Raw genomic sequence first — 17,763 nt, forward strand, 5'->3', positions numbered from 1 at the left:
CTAAAAATAAGCAATCATATGGCTGAGAGTAGACCTGACTCGTACTTAGATTATAAAAATATTGTTATGAGGAATACACTTACCACTTTAAACGCTAGTCTTACCTACTTTATAATGATTAAGGTTGTGTACACATTAGGCGTTTTAAACGCGCGTTTTAGGCTGTGTACACACTAGGCGTTTTGCGTTGCGTTAAACGCGCGTTAGCAGCGTACACACCGCACGTTAGCTCGGCGTTAAACAACTGTTTAGTGGAGCATACGCACTGGCTCAGTTTGGAAATGAACGTGAAAGTAATTGCTTGTGTGCCCCTCCTCCATCGTCGCTATAAAAGACGATGGCAGAGGCAAAGAGAATTTTGGATGCACCCAATATTACGAGATAGACTGACACATGGAATGTTTGCGACGTTGTATCCAAAACTAAGACAAAATAAACCCAAGTTTTTTAATTCTTTTAAAATATCTATAAAATAATTTGACAATGGTTGGTCTTTTTTAGATTTCATCAATAAATATATCAGTATCGAAGTGATCGTTCTCCATTTCGGCCAACGTACGTCCACTCTACCCGAAAACGCGCGATCGAATGTACAGTAACATAGCAGAACATATATCTCAAAGCGCTCGGCTGACGCCCGCAAAACGCTCGTTCTAAGAAAAATCTATAAACGCGAGTTTAAAAACGCCTAGTGTGTACACAGCCTTAAAGAACCAAGAGTTTTGCATAGGTATGCATACTCAAACGCGTCAAACGCGCGTTGATAGATTTTTGTTGGAACGCGCGTTTCGCGGGCGTCAGCCGCGCGCTTTGAGATATATGTGCTGCCATGTTTAGCCGGAGTCGGAGTCGGAGTCGGATTGGTAAGGAAAAGTCGGAGTCGGAGTCGGAGTTGGAGTCGGTAGATTTGTACGCGACTCCACAGCCCTGGTTTGTGGCATAGTACGATTGCCACGAAACTTTGGGAAGTTTTTTTAATATACTCTCGCGAAGGTTTTTGGGATTTATCCTACGATAGATGGCGCGCGTTTACACGAGCATTCGAGTACAGTGTGTTCGATCAATTTCAAATTGTAAAGACCATTTCCCCCTTCAAAAAATATCTCTATATATGCATTTGTGAACTGTTATTTACGATATTTGTAATAATTTTTTTTATCACTTTATTTTAACTTTTTTTTGCTAATTATGTATTTGTTTGAACTTCGTTAAAACCTTAACTGTACCCCGAACAACAACCGAAGTTGTAGGAAGAAATTTGCGTATTTTACCGATCTAGGTATCCCCCTTTTCCTAAATTTTAGTATCGATTCAAAATAATTTAAAAAGACAAATTACAATAAAACGGTTTATTATCCAACTATCAGAAATTTCACAACATGCCAAGGAAGAGAGGAAGGAACAATTAAATAATAAAAATTATAAAGGATTAAAATATACAGTGGTGCCTCGTATAACGTACGCCTCGAATAACGGACTTTCTGTTTGACCGTTACGTGACTCGAGCAACGGACTTGCTGCGAACAACGGACTTTCCGTTCGGCAGTTACGTGAGACGAACAATGGACTTTCTTCGAACAAGTGCGAATGATGTTTCCACTCTTTTGCCGTTGCCAATGACAATCTGCTATTTTTAGGATATATTAGTATTATTAGAATGTATTATTAGTATATCTGAAGTAGAAATGTAATGTAATATATGTTGATGATTTAAATAAACATTAAATGTAATGTAATACAGTATATGTTGACGATTCAAATAAACGAAATGTAATTGTGTAGATGCCGAGGTGGCGGGACGAAAAGAGGTTGTAAAAAACAAACGGAGCGAGAGTAGCTCGTAGAAGTGTTTAGTGATCTTAATTAATAAAGAATTATTCGTATCATATAATCTGGCAAGTTAAGTCATTTATAATGCATCATGGCTTCTAAAAAAACAGAAAGGTGATTTCAATTGAAACAAAGCAAGAAATCATCAGGAGTGAAAGTTGACAAAAACTTTCTTGTCGAATGGGGAGAGGTTCAGGAGTTTACCAACACTCATTATCCAAACAGAGCTGAGGCCAACAGGATCAATGATCTCTACGATGACACCTTTGTCCGTCATTTCCGACAGGTGTTAAAGAAGAAAGAGAAACAGACCACCTTGGTCATGTTTTTCAAGAAGCCAGCGGGCAAAAAACAAAGGATGGAACAAGAGAAGTTGACCCTGCAAGTTCCGGTAGCCTCTCCTGAATCTGACTCCGATTAAAAAACAATAAAAAAAGACCCGCTGCAATGTGTAAAAAGTCTGTATCTGTATGAATGTGTAAAGAAAGTGTTCTTCCACCTCCTCCTCACAACATCTGACTACCCGGCATAATTGGTGTCTGCTCCATTTTCATTTTTTATGGTACAGTACGGTTATTTTATGCTGCGGAACGAATTATATGTTTTAACATGTATTTCTATGGGAAAATGCGTTTCGTATAACGGACGTTTCACTTAACGGACGTGCACCTGGAACGGATTAAGTACGTTGTACGAGGCACCACTGTATATATATATAAATGGGGAATATCGCACTTCTGACAATCGCTGCAAGTATATGGGCTAAATTTGGAGAATCTGTGCTTTTCGCATGGACAACTGTATGTAGCCAGCTCACGCGTCGGAAAACCTTCTGATTATTCGTGTACACACCAGACGGAAAAAACAAAAAATATCGTGTATCCACAAACACTCCAATATATAAATAAAATTGAAACGACACTTTGAATGTTCTCCCGATGAAAATGAATAATAATAATAAGTTTCAATAAAAATAATAAAATGTAAATTGAATTTTATCATAACGAGTTCGCTTGAATTTCGTTTCTTCTGAGATCGCAGCAATGCGCGACGGGTAAGCTAGTTATATATAAAATATATATATAAATAGGAAAGAAAATCGATAACTATCTAAAATAATCTAAACAATAAACTCGCTAATATTTATAAACCAAATAAATTTTTCGAATGTCCAAATCAATGAATTTAAAACGTTTGTAAAAAAAAGAAAAAAAAAGAATTATTAAGCTTTTACACTGAAAGAAAAAAATTTAAGTGTATATAAATTGATAAGAAAATTAAAATATAAAATTAAAAATTTTAAATGTTTAACCATATAAGTTCAAAGTATAAGTTCAGTGTAAAAAAATATCAACAAAAAAAAAACAAACAATTTCAGTCACCAGAGATCGCTGAACTCGTTCACATTACTATGTTTGAATTCTCTTTCTCTATACATCTATATATATTTTGCCATTTTGGTTCATGTTTTTATTAATTATGAAAACGGATCAGCGTATAATATTTCATATATTTTAATTGTCATAAGATCATTTCAACACCAGAGTGTCATGGATTTCGCCAATTTATTAGAATTAGCTAAGCAAAACAGTGAAGATGCCAGTAAACAAGTAAGAATTGTGTTTTAAACATTAAAATTTGATTCACTTTCATTTATAACTCTTAAATTTAATTGTTATCATCATAATGATTAACCTCAAGTAAACATTTTCAGTGCCAACTATTGAATTAGTTATAGATAAGTCTCATAACTTAAATTTATTCATTACTTTATGGAAAGAGTATTTTACAATTTAATGTTTATTTAAAAACACATTATGAGACTAAATTTCTAATTGTGAATGTGTTAAACAATATACATAGAATGGCATTCATTCATTTAAGTGTCATACTTGCCAATTTTACATTGTAAATGAGACTGACTTGAAGCTAAGAAAGATTGACTTTGAAATGCATAATTATATTAATACATTGACTGCCAGCTATGAGTTAACTCGTAGGTGACTGTTTTTGTTCGGATGCCTCCTGTGAGTTATTTTATGAAACGTGATCTGGTCTACGATGTCTGATATGAACGTACTCTTAGAAAATAGTTGTTAATAATGAATAGTGCCTGTCTGGATTAAAAATTAAAAATAATCGTGGTATCACTGAACAGAATGTTTATTTTGAAAAAAAAAAAAAAAAAATAGAAAAATTTACATGGTGTTGGAGAGTGGTTTTAGCAATAATAGGTTAGCAGTCAACCTATTATTGCTAAAGGATGTACCGTACATAGTTAATTTTAGGGCATCCATTCGTATAAATAACATACTTGTCAATCTTGCATTGTAGATGAGGCTGACTTGATAGCTAAGAAAGGATGTTCTAAATCTTTGTAAAGCTGGGCTGTGTTCAGTAATGCAGAACATCTAAGTTAGAATTCTGAGTGGCTTAGTGGACGGATCTAAGAATGTTCTGAGAATCATTGAACGACTATTTTTAGTTAAACAACTGGGCAAAATGGTGGTAGAAGTTAAATTATTATAACAATTAAAATGGCTGTGTTCAGCAGACTCAACAGTTGTAACTGAGCAAATTGGTAGCTGTTACATAGCAACCTGGATCTGCTGAACAATGAGTGACATTGCATTGGAACAAAAAGTCTCATTGGTCAGTTTCAGCTAGCAATAGGTAGTGTAAATAAAGACACTACTAAATGTGACATGAAAACACCAAACATGTTCCAAAAGTGTGCTACTGTAGAGGATGTTCAGCAGAAAAATACTCAGCAGCTCTGGAACTGTTGAGTCTACTGAACGTAGCCAATGTTATTCTCTCATTCAAATCATTAACTCATTCTAAAATGACTTCAAAATGTAAAATTATCAATAAAAATAATAGCTTGTACTGGAACTAGAAAGAATTAATCAAAATTATCACCTTTTTACAAATTCCAGCAAATAATTTAATATCATAAAAACGTAAAATTATCATATGTCAGTATAACAGATTCCGAATATATTTTAACAGAAGATAACGGTCCATTTTGTTGATTACAATTAATAATTGCTTCATTAATTTTATCACGATCTGACGCAACTTCTATTTCAATAATTGTATTAGTTACTTCATCCTTTCCAACCAGTTTGTTTGTGACAATTGTTGCGATCATAATAAAATATGTTTAGTTCAACACGAGCAGCCATCTTGCAAATTTATGACGAGACAAAAACAATGACATCACTAGTAGAAGTTAGCATAGATAAAAGAAGCTGACTAAACTAGCTAGAATTCTAGTGGTGCGAGGAATCAAGCAGTAATTAGAAACGAGCTCAATATTGCAGCATAATTAGAATTAGCAAGAATTCTGCATTACTGAACACAGCCCTGGTTATATACTAGTAAATAACACCAACAAAAACCTTCAAAATTCACACACTGCACAAACATCATTAGCACATTGCAAGTATTAAAACATATTGAAAAAATAGTGACTGTGCATGGTTACCCAAGAACAGTGGTGCAAGGTTTAGCAGGGAACTATATTAAAAGAATGAATGATCACACTACTTTTAATCTTAACAAGGGTAATAGTAAAAGTTTGGAGCATACAGGCAAATATATACTAGTTGATTATGACTGGGGATTAAAGGTTTTATACAAAGAATTTGCTTCTAATAGTGAGTGAGTGATAACATACAGATGTAACCCATCAGTTAATAAGTTATTAAGAAATGGCATCTTTGCCATTAACACCTACAATGCACCAAGGGTATATAGTATACCTGTGAGAGACAACAGAATTCATAGAGATCTAGTATACATTAGTTCAACCAAGAGGTCCCTTAAAAAATGGCTGGTGGAACATAAATATTATATACAAAACAAAAAGCAGACCACCGCCCTAGCAATATATGCTCCTGACACTGACATGGAAGCTAAACTACAGCAAGCTATTCTCATTAGATGCATCCTTCACACCAAAACTTTTAGCTCTTGAAATTTTAAAGCCAAACTAAAGGGAGAATGTATCAGTTTTAAGGAAGAAGCAAACATCTCTCATGCTTGGTAGTCTTTTTTTGATGATCCCAACAACATTAAAAATTGCAGCTCAGCATTGTGACAATGTCACAATAAATGATTGTTTGTTTTTTTGTTAATTTTTTCTAGAACGTCACACAACTGAGATGTTTATTTAGTTACGCAACACAATATTTATTTTTGGGACATCCTAGATTGCATCATTTAAAAAAATGAATAAATGTAAGTCTAAATAGGGCATAAACTCTAGTGTAAAACTCATATTATTTTCTACTTTGATAAGGATGTGTAGGTCTATGGGATAAATAAAATAAAGTCTAATGCATATATATTAATTTAATCATATTTATTCATAGAACTGTGGCTTAAATGAAACTGAATTGTAGCATCTATCTGCTGTTCAGCAAACACTTTTTTGTCATACAATTCTAGCAGTTCTTTTCTTCTCCCACAGTTTTCAAATTTTTTTGTTATATTCAATGGAACTCAAAGTAAGCTTATTATCTTCCCTCTTTTCACTCACTAATTTGTAAAGCTCTGAATAAAACTTTTCTTCAGTTTTATTACTACTGTAATCTAAACATTAATTAAAGAACAGAGCATGAATGAAAATACAAATACAAAATATAAAATATGATGGCTGCCTTAACAGTTTACATCATTAACCAGCACCATGATGATTTTTTTTTAACACATAACTAATTAATACATTTAACACATAAAATAATGTCAATCATCATTCTAGTGGACAATAGTCCACTAAAATGATGATTGACATCTCTGCTCAGGCTATTTGTGTTATTGCCAACATAATGTGCGATGTTGTGAATGTCTAGTTGTTAATTAACATGATTTTTGTATTTCAGTGACTGCAACATACACAGTGTATACTCATAAAGTAGCTGAAGTTTACCTCTATCAAGAATTTATTGCTATTGAAATCCTTAATAACTTTATCAGATTAGCAGAACAAGTCTCAAAACTTTTAATCAAGTGCTAACAAAAGCATTCTGTTCATTAGCTTAAACAAGTCTTAAAAATGTTAGAAGTATGGCAACTGTTGCAAATGGATTCTGAAAATGTGGGTTATTTTTTTTTTTAATTCTGATGCAGTTAATTTCTGCAATGCACACAAAATACTCTTGAAAGCAAGACCAATAATTCTGATGCAAGCAGATCTTTTGATTAGCCGCTTAATCACATTTCACTGCCAAGTAGTATGATATAGCAAAATTGGTAACTAAAAAATCTCCAACTAGCCTTTGAGGCCAAAGACATTAATATTAATTCTGTACTACATGAAATGGACTCTGTTTCAAAGACTCACATTTCAGTACCTAGTGCATCTTCTAGTCAACTTGAGGCCCAAGTACAGCCACTACTGAATCTACCATCTTGACTTAATTTGTAGACAATGCAAACCTGAACACAGATTTGCTCTGTCTAGGAATTTACATTGTGAATCCTTGAGTTTGAAGAACTTGATGGATTTGAGTCATTTCTGATCTCATCTCCGAATGAAGTGTCTTTTGTATTTAAAACCATTGAAGTTTCTGTAGCAAGCACTAGTAAATAGCCACCAACATCTGCATCATCACAGATAGCAGCCTTTTTTCCTTATCATACTACACCTCCACATGAAACCTAGTTATCAATACCAGAAGGTACAGCATTTCCATAGTCTAATAACTATATCTGCAGTGTCTCAATCTGGATCAGCAAAGAACACTTATATTGGCCAAAACCTATTGTATCAAAGAGAAGCCATGAAGACCCCAAGTGCCATTTCTTCAGAAGCCTAAAGGAAATTTTATCGTGAGAAAAAATATTAAAAAGAGTGGGTTGCAGCACAGAAAAAGAAAAAAGAAGGAAAGAAAATTAAATAATCAGATTGTTGTAATGAAAAGTTATGTAATCTATAATGTGTATTTTATTCACAGAAAAACTCATTTCCATTAGATTTTAAAAATATTAAAATAAATTTATATTGTAATAATAATACAAATACTTTCTAAATCAAATGTATTTAATATGTTAAGCAATAGTACATGATTGGATATAGGTATAGATTGTAAGTAACATTATATGTATATTTAGAAATAAAATTACAAAGTAATCTATAAAATAGTCTGCAATGAAAAATGATAGTTCTGTAAACTGTTTGTAGTGTAGTGTGGTAATGAATGAATACAATTTTTTATTACATTATATTTGTTTATATAAAGAGTAGGTTATTCTTTAGATATTAATTGGTAAACAATTAATATCTAAAGATCTATTCCATTAAATAATTAATAAAAACAGCGTGGTATAAGATGTTACCATCTACTCAGCCATTAAACAAATTGCTGCTTATAAAAAAGCTAGGTTCTTTTCAATTTCTTGTTTAATTGTTTGGCAAGTCTTGAATTATGCAAGGTTATTTACTGAAAAATGACAAAAATTTCAAGTTACATACAAATTTTTCCAAATTATTTAAATTATTTGACCAAAATAATATGATTAATTGTCTTCTTTATAACTGGTGTGTGCTGTGTGCAAGCAATGAATTATAAATGAGAAATTAGTACAACAAAACCATCTACAGTAATTAATTGGTGAATTTATTGTGAGTTTATAAAAGAAATGAGTAGAAAGTTCTTGAATTTTTGAAAAGCATGCAAAAAAAAAATTGTTGTGAGGCAGTGCTCTTGAATTTAAACATTTACTAGCTAGCCTGAACAAATAAATTAATGCATATATTGTTATTTGTGAATGTTGGATGTGAATTAAAAATTATACAAGGACAAATTAAATACAGATATCCCTTGCTTAACGTGGGATTCAATTAATGCATGAAATTAATTCCAGTGATCCCTTTGTATATTAGCAGAAGTTTTAATTAATATGGCTTTACCAGCTGTCTTCACTTAACATAGATACCATATTTGATTAATTATCAATTTATTACAGATATACTTTGACTTCTAGAAAGGACCTCCATTCTGACAACCTGGTTGTAGATCTGACAATATTGTGAGAACTGAGGGGGTAGAGCTGTGAGCTTGACCCTTCTTACTGGCTTCTCATCAGAGGATGGCTAGGAGGGCTTTTAAATCTAGTGGGAAGTACACATGTGTAAGCTGATAGGTATAGATCGTTTCCGATAAACAGACAGATTTTAAAATAAACACAATCACAATTCAATATTTCTCTAGACTAAGATACATAAAGTTACAAGTACAGTAGAGCGTTGTTTATCCGAAAGAATTCCAGTTGGCAAATTTAAATTTTTGCTAGTGCTGTGGCACTGCAATCTTTGGCTATATCTTGGGCTACTCCAATATTTTTTTTGTTGATGTGTGTTTTAGCTAGCAGCACTGGCACTTTTGTGTGGTGTTTTTCTGAGGACTGTGTGTTGTGCTGAATCGAACGTTTTTGATACTAGATTAACTTCTAAAGTATAAATTTTTTTTGTTTTTATATTTTTCAACATATTTATTTTGTTTGTAAAAAATAAAGAAATAATTTTTAATGATACAATAGCCACAATAATTATTTTGAAAAATTTACATCGACGAAACTTCAACGCGAAGCGACACGCGATGGAGAAAAATTTCAATGTGGGATAGGTTAATATATTTTTTCCTACATCATCGGTTATCCGAACGACCCCAGTCACAATTGATTTGGATAAACGACGCTCTATTGTATCTACCTTTCATGACAATCTCCTAGTTGGACATTTGGGAGAACTAAAAATGTGAACCAAGATCGCTAAATCATTCTATTGGTTGGAAATTATGAAAGAGATTCGAAATTATTGTCAAAGTTGTCAAAGCTGTGAAGCACCGACGACGAGGACGACGAGCACAAGCTGAATTACAAGTATTTGCTCCCCTTTCTCACGTGTTCGAACAAACCGCCATGGACATTGTCGGACCACTTCCTATTACTACTAATGGAAACAAATATATCCTAGTCTTCGTCGATCACTTTAGTCGGTATGCGGAAGCCGTCCCGCTACCTGACGTCAGCAGCAAGACAATTGCGAAAGCATNCAAAAAAAAATTGTTGTGAGGCAGTGCTCTTGAATTTAAACATTTACTAGCTAGCCTGAACAAATAAATTAATGCATATATTGTTATTTGTGAATGTTGGATGTGAATTAAAAATTATACAAGGACAAATTAAATACAGATATCCCTTGCTTAACGTGGGATTCAATTAATGCATGAAATTAATTCCAGTGATCCCTTTGTATATTAGCAGAAGTTTTAATTAATATGGCTTTACCAGCTGTCTTCACTTAACATAGATACCATATTTGATTAATTATCAATTTATTACAGATATACTTTGACTTCTAGAAAGGACCTCCATTCTGACAACCTGGTTGTAGATCTGACAATATTGTGAGAACTGAGGGGGTAGAGCTGTGAGCTTGACCCTTCTTACTGGCTTCTCATCAGAGGATGGCTAGGAGGGCTTTTAAATCTAGTGGGAAGTACACATGTGTAAGCTGATAGGTATAGATCGTTTCCGATAAACAGACAGATTTTAAAATAAACACAATCACAATTCAATATTTCTCTAGACTAAGATACATAAAGTTACAAGTACAGTAGAGCGTTGTTTATCCGAAAGAATTCCAGTTGGCAAATTTAAATTTTTGCTAGTGCTGTGGCACTGCAATCTTTGGCTATATCTTGGGCTACTCCAATATTTTTTTTGTTGATGTGTGTTTTAGCTAGCAGCACTGGCACTTTTGTGTGGTGTTTTTCTGAGGACTGTGTGTTGTGCTGAATCGAACGTTTTTGATACTAGATTAACTTCTAAAGTATAAATTTTTTTTGTTTTTATATTTTTCAACATATTTATTTTGTTTGTAAAAAATAAAGAAATAATTTTTAATGATACAATAGCCGTGATTATTATTTTAAAAAGTTTACATTAGGCTTAACATCGACGAAAATTCAACGGGAAGCGACATGCAACGGAGAAAAATTTCAACATGGGATATTTTTTCGTACATAATCGGTTATCCGAAAAATAAGTTATCCGAACAACTCCAGTCCCCAATTGATTTGGATAAATAATGCTCTACTGTATATCTAAATATGGCATTCTTTTATATGCGTTATAAGTACAAACCTATATTCGCGACAAACTTGTAGTAAGCAGCTCAATACATGTTATATTCTTCTTAACCTGAAAACTGAGAGAGAGAGAGTTTACAATTAGGCTAAAATACCTCTGATAAATCATGTTCTGTTTATACGATGTCGTTGGGACTATCGAGGATCATGGAGGTTGTCAGGGAAGGTGCAGCGATCAAGTCTCTAGTAGTCCATAGAGCAGAGATTCAAATAGAGTTACCAGCCTTATGATGATTGTGTCAGAGACTTCCTATTGATGATCGCCCCGAGGTGCAGGTGCGACCCCTTTTTATACACATCCTGGAGGGGGAACTATCGAAGGATGTTCTGATGCAATCCCATCTAAATTCGATTTGCATCCAGAGGTTGTTTATGTTAATTGTCAGAAATCGAATGTTTTGACAAATTTATTACCTCTTTCTATCTGGTATAGTTATTCCTTTTACCTCATAAAACTGATAATATCTGTCAAACATACTGAATTAATTGCTGGTAGTGACTAAGGTCAGGGTTTGTACTGCAGCCTTAGTAATAATTGTTAAATTGGAGAGATATTCGGTTGGTCTTATCTATTAAGAAATCGGGAAAAATAGGATGTTTGTGGGTTTTTCCACTTGGATATTTTTTTCTTTACCTGACCTTTGACTCGATTCTCTTGTCATTGTATTAACCTATAACTTAATTATTGAATTATTTAAATACTTTCTCTTCAAATCTCACAGTATATATAAATAAAAAAACAAAACAAGATATAAAAGAGAGTTTGTGTGATTGCTAAAAATTATCATAGTTTGAAATGTTTTATGTGGAAACTTGCCAAACAGAAAAAATATTTAGTATTGTATGAGTCCAATTTAAACATGTTTCCATTGCAGTTTCCATATTTTATTATAGTTTATAAACTGCAATTGTTAAGCATATGCAAAACTGCACCACAAGTGCAAATTCTGATTTCACTAGTTTTCTTTTGCTTGTTTTTCCTCTTCTCGCATCTGCATAAATGCAGTCTTACAGTATGCAAATTTACATCATCCTGAATCGCCATATATATAATCCATTGGACTAATAAGTTTTAATGAATTGTTTTCAATCATTCGCTTTGGAGACCTCTTCTGTAGAGTATATCTCTGCTTCCATAACCCAATTGATTCGTGGGAAGACATTACTGAATGAATCATTTTACTTATTGTAAACTCAGTGTCATAAATTGATATTATCTTCCTATAAATATAGTTCTAATTATATAATACAAAAATTATCAACAAATACAGCATTCCATACAAACTATAATACAAAATACTAATCATAAAAACTATGTGTTTGTCTGTAATTACAAGAATTGTAAATTTAAATGCTAATGTTTTTGGTGTTCTCACTGCCATTTTCAAGCTTTTTAACAAGAATTAGAACAAAAGAGGTACAAAAATGTCACCCTCAAATTGAAGTGGTAGAAAGATAGCAAAATTTTCATAGATAGTTTCAAAACTTTCAAAGTTCCAACATCATTCAGTATTATCAAATTCTTTAGGAACTACTGAATCAGTTTGGCTCAGGTGTCAGAATATTGCATTGTATTTTTCAAAGGTTTATAGCTTAAATTCATTATGTGAAAGCTTTATTTTGGCATATTTAATGATTCCTAAAATTTATGACAATTTACACGATAGTCAAAATTTTTCTTAGCAGTTTTCTTTTGGTAAAGATAAGCTTGGTGCTTGAAGGGAAAATGTAAGGTACATGTAAAACTCTTGTGGTTATCACCTCCAAGTGCCAAGCTTATCTTTACCAAAGAAAAACTGCTAAGAAAAATTTTGACTGTCATCTAAATTGTCATAAATTTTTACTTGGCATAAGTTTTTACATCTCAGATGATTTTGTTTGGATATCAGTTTGTGAGGGATGCAACAACAAGTGGGCCTACCAACAGCGAAAGGGGAAACTTGGAGAGACACGTGGTGGATACGACCCGATCAGGGTGTGTACCCGGGGTGAGAGATTTATCAAAGGGTGTGGGAGTTAGGGACGGAATGAAGGAGGAGAGGGGAAAAACGAGAAAGGAAATGCAGTTGAACTGTTCTTCGCCCGTGCTTGACATCGTTGACCGTTAACTGTGTAACCAGCCATACGAATAATAAAGTGTCTCATCCATATTCTCATCCGTAGTCTCATCCTTTCGGGTTATTGCGCATAGACACGACACAGTTGTTTTTATAATTGTATTATTTCATCAAGATAAGATCAGTCAGTGGCTGCTGTATGAATGCATTGCTGGCCAAATGTGCTGCCAACTGAACACTTTCAATATTCATTTTGGTCAGCATCGACCAAATGCATTGCCGACCAATGTGCCATCAACTGACACTTTCAATATGTTATTTACAAAAATCATTATAAAAAGTTTTAATTTGAATAAATTTGAGCTTTTGTAATTCTGAGTGACATTTTGAATAAAATTCATTTGTTTCCATGCAATTTTGTCTCTGAACAAAATTAAGCTGTAAAACTGAATTATCTCTATGGGAAACCCTTGTGAACTTGACCTATTGACCCAGAAGGTTTGTGAGCACCTCACTGATAATGTGAAAGTCTTATGTTTAGAATTTGAGTTTTCTAGACCCAGAAGATTTTGCTATGATTTTCCTTTGAACAAGTTATTCGGAATTACTTCAGGTGTTTGGGGGAGGAGAAGTCAATCCCTGAAAATCTGAAACTCTGATTCCTGTATATATAGTCAGTCAGTGACTTTTTTACTTGGTGGGAAGTTGCTGCTGTGACTCCAGATCAAAATGCAGTTCCAGGTTTGACTGTCTGTAAAATGTATAGTTTGTTGTAAATGAATGCTTTGCATAGAAATTATTAGTTTAGAATCTGTAATTTTATTTCTTTATGTTTTGTTTAATTTGTATCTTTTCAATACACTTTATAATAAGAGATTATATGGATTTGATTTCCATTCAGAATTTATTATTTTGATTGAAATTATTTTATATTAATAATAATAATAATAATAATTTTGTAATTTTCAGAATTTGAGTAGTAAAATATTTTGATTCATGCCAGGTCACACAATAAATTTAGTATTGTAGTTTCTGAAATCTGTTTGATTAACGTTTAGTGAAGAGTTTAGTCACTTTCTATTAAATTACTTTAATTTTAATGAATACAGGCACATATTGCTTAATGATGGATATGTTCTGAGAAAGATGTCATTAAGCAAGTATCTTAGAAAGTACTGTACATATTTAGATAAACCTGTATGGTACAGTTTACTACTCATATAAGCTATATTTAACACAATGCTAAATAATTAACTTACCTAAAATAGAAAAGATAAAAGTGGCTATGAATATTTCAACTCCATTATAATCGTATGGGGTCTCCATCATATATGCAGTCCCTCATTAAGCTATGTATATACTGTTATACAAACCACTATGAAAGAACAAAACAAAGATTAATCAAAGCAAAATATTACTCACATTATAGTATATGAGATAAATTGTCATAACATGATTGGTTGAAATGCTCTGAACACTATGTGTGTAAAATGATTGGTCAAACGAATTGACGTTTTTCAAAAGTTGAGACATTTTCAACTTCTAACAAACTTCCCTTTTAGCAACTTTTAACAGTAGCTGAAAGGAGAGTTTGTATGTTAATGTGGACCTAGCTTTAAGTGGTGCATACCTACATAAAAGTATTAAATACACTACTATATTAATATATCTTTTATTTAAAGGCATCAGTCAAGAGGTATAGCACCAGCTTAAAACCATCAAAGAAATTAGAAAAAGGAAACGTCAAGTCTAGTGCAATAAAAGCTTTTCTTGCTCGTAAAGAAGTAGAAGAAAAAGTAAAAGGTAATCTCTTTACATAATTAAAATTGATATACAATTACAAATTATAAAAATTATGATTAATTATTGAACAGAAAAAGAAGCTTATTATAAGAAAGAAGAGTTACTTTCTATTCGATCACAAAATTCTAAAAACAGTAAAAAAGCAAAATTAATGGCATCAAGGACTAAAGATAATGATTTTAGTAAAATTAGATTAACAACTGAAGAAGAGGATGCTAAAAAGAAAATAGATCATGAAATTCAAAAGAGAATGATTTCTGATAAGATAGAAAGGATGAAAGCTAGAATTGAATTAGAAGAAAAAGAAAAATTATTACCTCGTAAACGGAAAAGAAAGTCTAAAGCAAATGAAAATAACAATGATTCAGTTCAGGTAAACGAGCAAATTGAAGATTTTTCGGACTATGAAAGGTTGAAAGTAGAAGAGAAGAAAATGCAACGTTCATCGGGTCAACCGATGAATTTTCATGATTTATTAAAACTTGCCTCCCAAAAACAGCACGAGCCTATAGAACTGCCTAAAGTTGTTAAAAAAGAAGAAAGACCAATGACAGAAAAAGAAAAAAGAAGGTATGAAGAGGAACAATTGAGGAAAAGAGGTATTAGTGTTTATACGTTACCTGATATCAATCGACAAAAATCAAAACAGAAAAAACTGACTTCTTCTAATGGTGATACAAGTAAAACTAGTGTTTTTAGTGAATCAGTTAAAAACAAAGAAGTGAAAATTTCTCAACCAAAGAGCAATATTCTTAATAATAAGACAGTTCATACAGTTAAGAAAACAGGTGGTTCATATCAAGATGTACAATTGGAAAATAGGAAAGTTCCAAGTAAGTATATTTGTAACTTTAAACTTTTGTTTTCTTATATTTTTAGGTATAGATTGGAAATTTTTTTACATATAATATTAAATTTCGTATAAATGAAAATTATTACCAAAACTTTCATTTAGTTTGGTATTTGATTTATGAGAGATATTCAGTTATAAATCTTATATCATTCATTAAATTGGAAAATGTATCATAATGTACTAATTATACTGTTAACTACTATTATTGGCATATGATTTTGTTCTTATATGACTATTTTCTACTCGTGAGTAAACTGTCAGAAAATATTTGCAGAACTTTTTAAAATAATTTTTTTCTGACAAGGATCCATGAACTGTTGTACAGTACACATAATTAAAGATAATGTGATTTATCAAAAAAAAAAAAAATTGTACACAACAGCAAAGAATGGGGTCAAAAGTGGCTCAAAACTTTACTTCCCTGAGCATAAATAATTATATAAATCAAATCAAGTAGTGACTAGGCTATAAGAACACCTCTGTATCCCACTAATAACACAATAGAGTTCACATAGACAATGCTTCAATTCCCTGTACGCATTTATGTGTCCAAAACTTAATGATAAGTTGTACATTTGTACATGAATAGAGAGAACTGTAGATGAATGCAGACAAATATGGCAAGAACTGTATTATTTAATGTCTAACATACTGTAATACACAATAATATAGGATTTTACAAAGCAATATAATCTTTGGTGAAAAAGATATATTCAGCAATTGGATATAGGTGGCAAATGAATGGAAAGTACTTACCAATACTCAGGCAGAGACACCTGTCATTATGGAACATATCTCTCTCTCAAACTGCAATACAGCATTCAATTGTGATGAATCTGCCATGATACCCATGTCAGGCAGACTCATGAGATGATTTTTCCTAGCTATCACCACTGTCATATGTTTTTCCATAAGTTTTGGACATGTGTATGGCACAGTGATGATACTACAATGTGCAACTATATGTCTAGTTATCCGATTTAGATCCATCAGTGTATATAGGAATTAAATTCCTGTCACGATATTGAATTTCTGCGAAGTGCTGTCTATAGACGTAATCTGGTGTGGGTTCTTTGGGGAACTACTTTAAGCTTAATTCAACATTTATCGCTGGGGTTGACCAAGGTGAAATACTATTAACCTCAACCTGTGAGATGTTGCTTGTGTCCAGGTCAGTTGTGCTGCTTACATTCTCCATTATTATGTCAAAGGTAGGGACACTACTCGTCTGAGCTGCAAATAATGTTTTCAGCTGGATATCTGAACAATCAGCTTAGAGTTTATTCTGAGATTTCTGTGTAATGTAATAAGAAAGAGACAACTGTTCTCTCCTAAGAGATAGTGGAGGCTCATAAAAATCAACGTACAAACTTTGAACAGAAGTTGTTCAAAGTTTGTATGTTGATTTTTATGTGTTGGTGTGTTACTAGTTTGAAAAAACACCAGTGCACAAATGCAGTGCTTGATGGTGGATTGGATTCAGCATCCAAAGAGTAGATTCTCACACAGAGCCATAAACAATGTATCTGTAGTCCAGTTTAGAGCAGACAAGAACCCTATAAATCCTGAGCATAGAACATTTGTCTGCTCCTCAGAATGAGCAGCACAGTACCTTTAAAAGATTCGAAGATTTTAAACATCTACTCTTCAAGTTGTGCAAGTACAGTAAAAACGCCAGTTTATGGTCAAATAAAACACCCAAAAACTTTACCTCATTGACCACTGGGATTTTAACCTATTCAAAGTTAAAATTTTTATTTGTTGCCTGTGACCCCATGTTGAATTTTCGTCTATGTTAAGCCTAAAAAAAATTTTTTTTTAAAATAATAATCGTGTTTACTGTATCATTAAAAATTATTTTTTTATCTTGCACAAACAAAATAAATTTATTGAATAATATAGAAACAAAAAAATTATATTTTANAAAAAAAAAATAGAAAAATTTACATGGTGTTGGAGAGTGGTTTTAGCAATAATAGGTTAGCAGTCAACCTATTATTGCTAAAGGATGTACCGTACATAGTTAATTTTAGGGCATCCATTCGTATAAATAACATAC

At 32.5% G+C, this 17,763-nt stretch overlaps 2 protein-coding genes across 2 annotated transcripts in view; both read left to right on the plus strand.

Annotated features, from left to right (window-relative positions):
- Window positions 1–3,380: 3,380 nt before the first annotated feature.
- LOC111637326 (protein SPT2 homolog) lies at window positions 3,381–15,607 on the plus strand. The gene is made up of 4 exons (XM_023382807.1): window positions 3,381–3,440; window positions 14,731–14,851; window positions 14,923–15,531; window positions 15,594–15,607. The coding sequence occupies exons 1-4, from the start codon at window positions 3,381–3,383 to the stop codon at window positions 15,605–15,607; spliced, it is 804 nt and encodes a 267-aa protein (XP_023238575.1).
- LOC111637352 (protein SPT2 homolog) overlaps window positions 15,507–17,763 on the plus strand; it is a 28,901-nt gene continuing 26,644 nt past the window's right edge. The window contains exon 1 of the mRNA XM_023382828.1: window positions 15,507–15,684. Within this exon, the coding sequence (XP_023238596.1) occupies window positions 15,655–15,684 (30 nt within the window). The 5' untranslated portion in view covers window positions 15,507–15,654. The remainder of the gene's footprint in view (window positions 15,685–17,763) is intronic.

This window comes from Centruroides sculpturatus, unplaced genomic scaffold (assembly GCF_000671375.1).
Source record: "Centruroides sculpturatus isolate CEXI.00-Female unplaced genomic scaffold, Cexi_2.0 scaffold53, whole genome shotgun sequence".
NCBI classification, from domain to species: Eukaryota; Metazoa; Arthropoda; class Arachnida; order Scorpiones; family Buthidae; genus Centruroides; species Centruroides sculpturatus.

Coding starts and splice junctions, on each gene's coding strand:
- LOC111637326 (XM_023382807.1), top strand. CDS start 3,381: ATGGATTTCGCCAATTTATTAGAATTAGCTAAGCAAAACAGTGAAGAT. Junction 3,441..14,730: donor GTGAAGATGCCAGTAAACAA/GTAAGAATTGTG, acceptor TTTTATTTAAAG/GCATCAGTCAAGAGGTATAG. Junction 14,852..14,922: donor AGTAGAAGAAAAAGTAAAAG/GTAATCTCTTTA, acceptor ATTATTGAACAG/AAAAAGAAGCTTATTATAAG.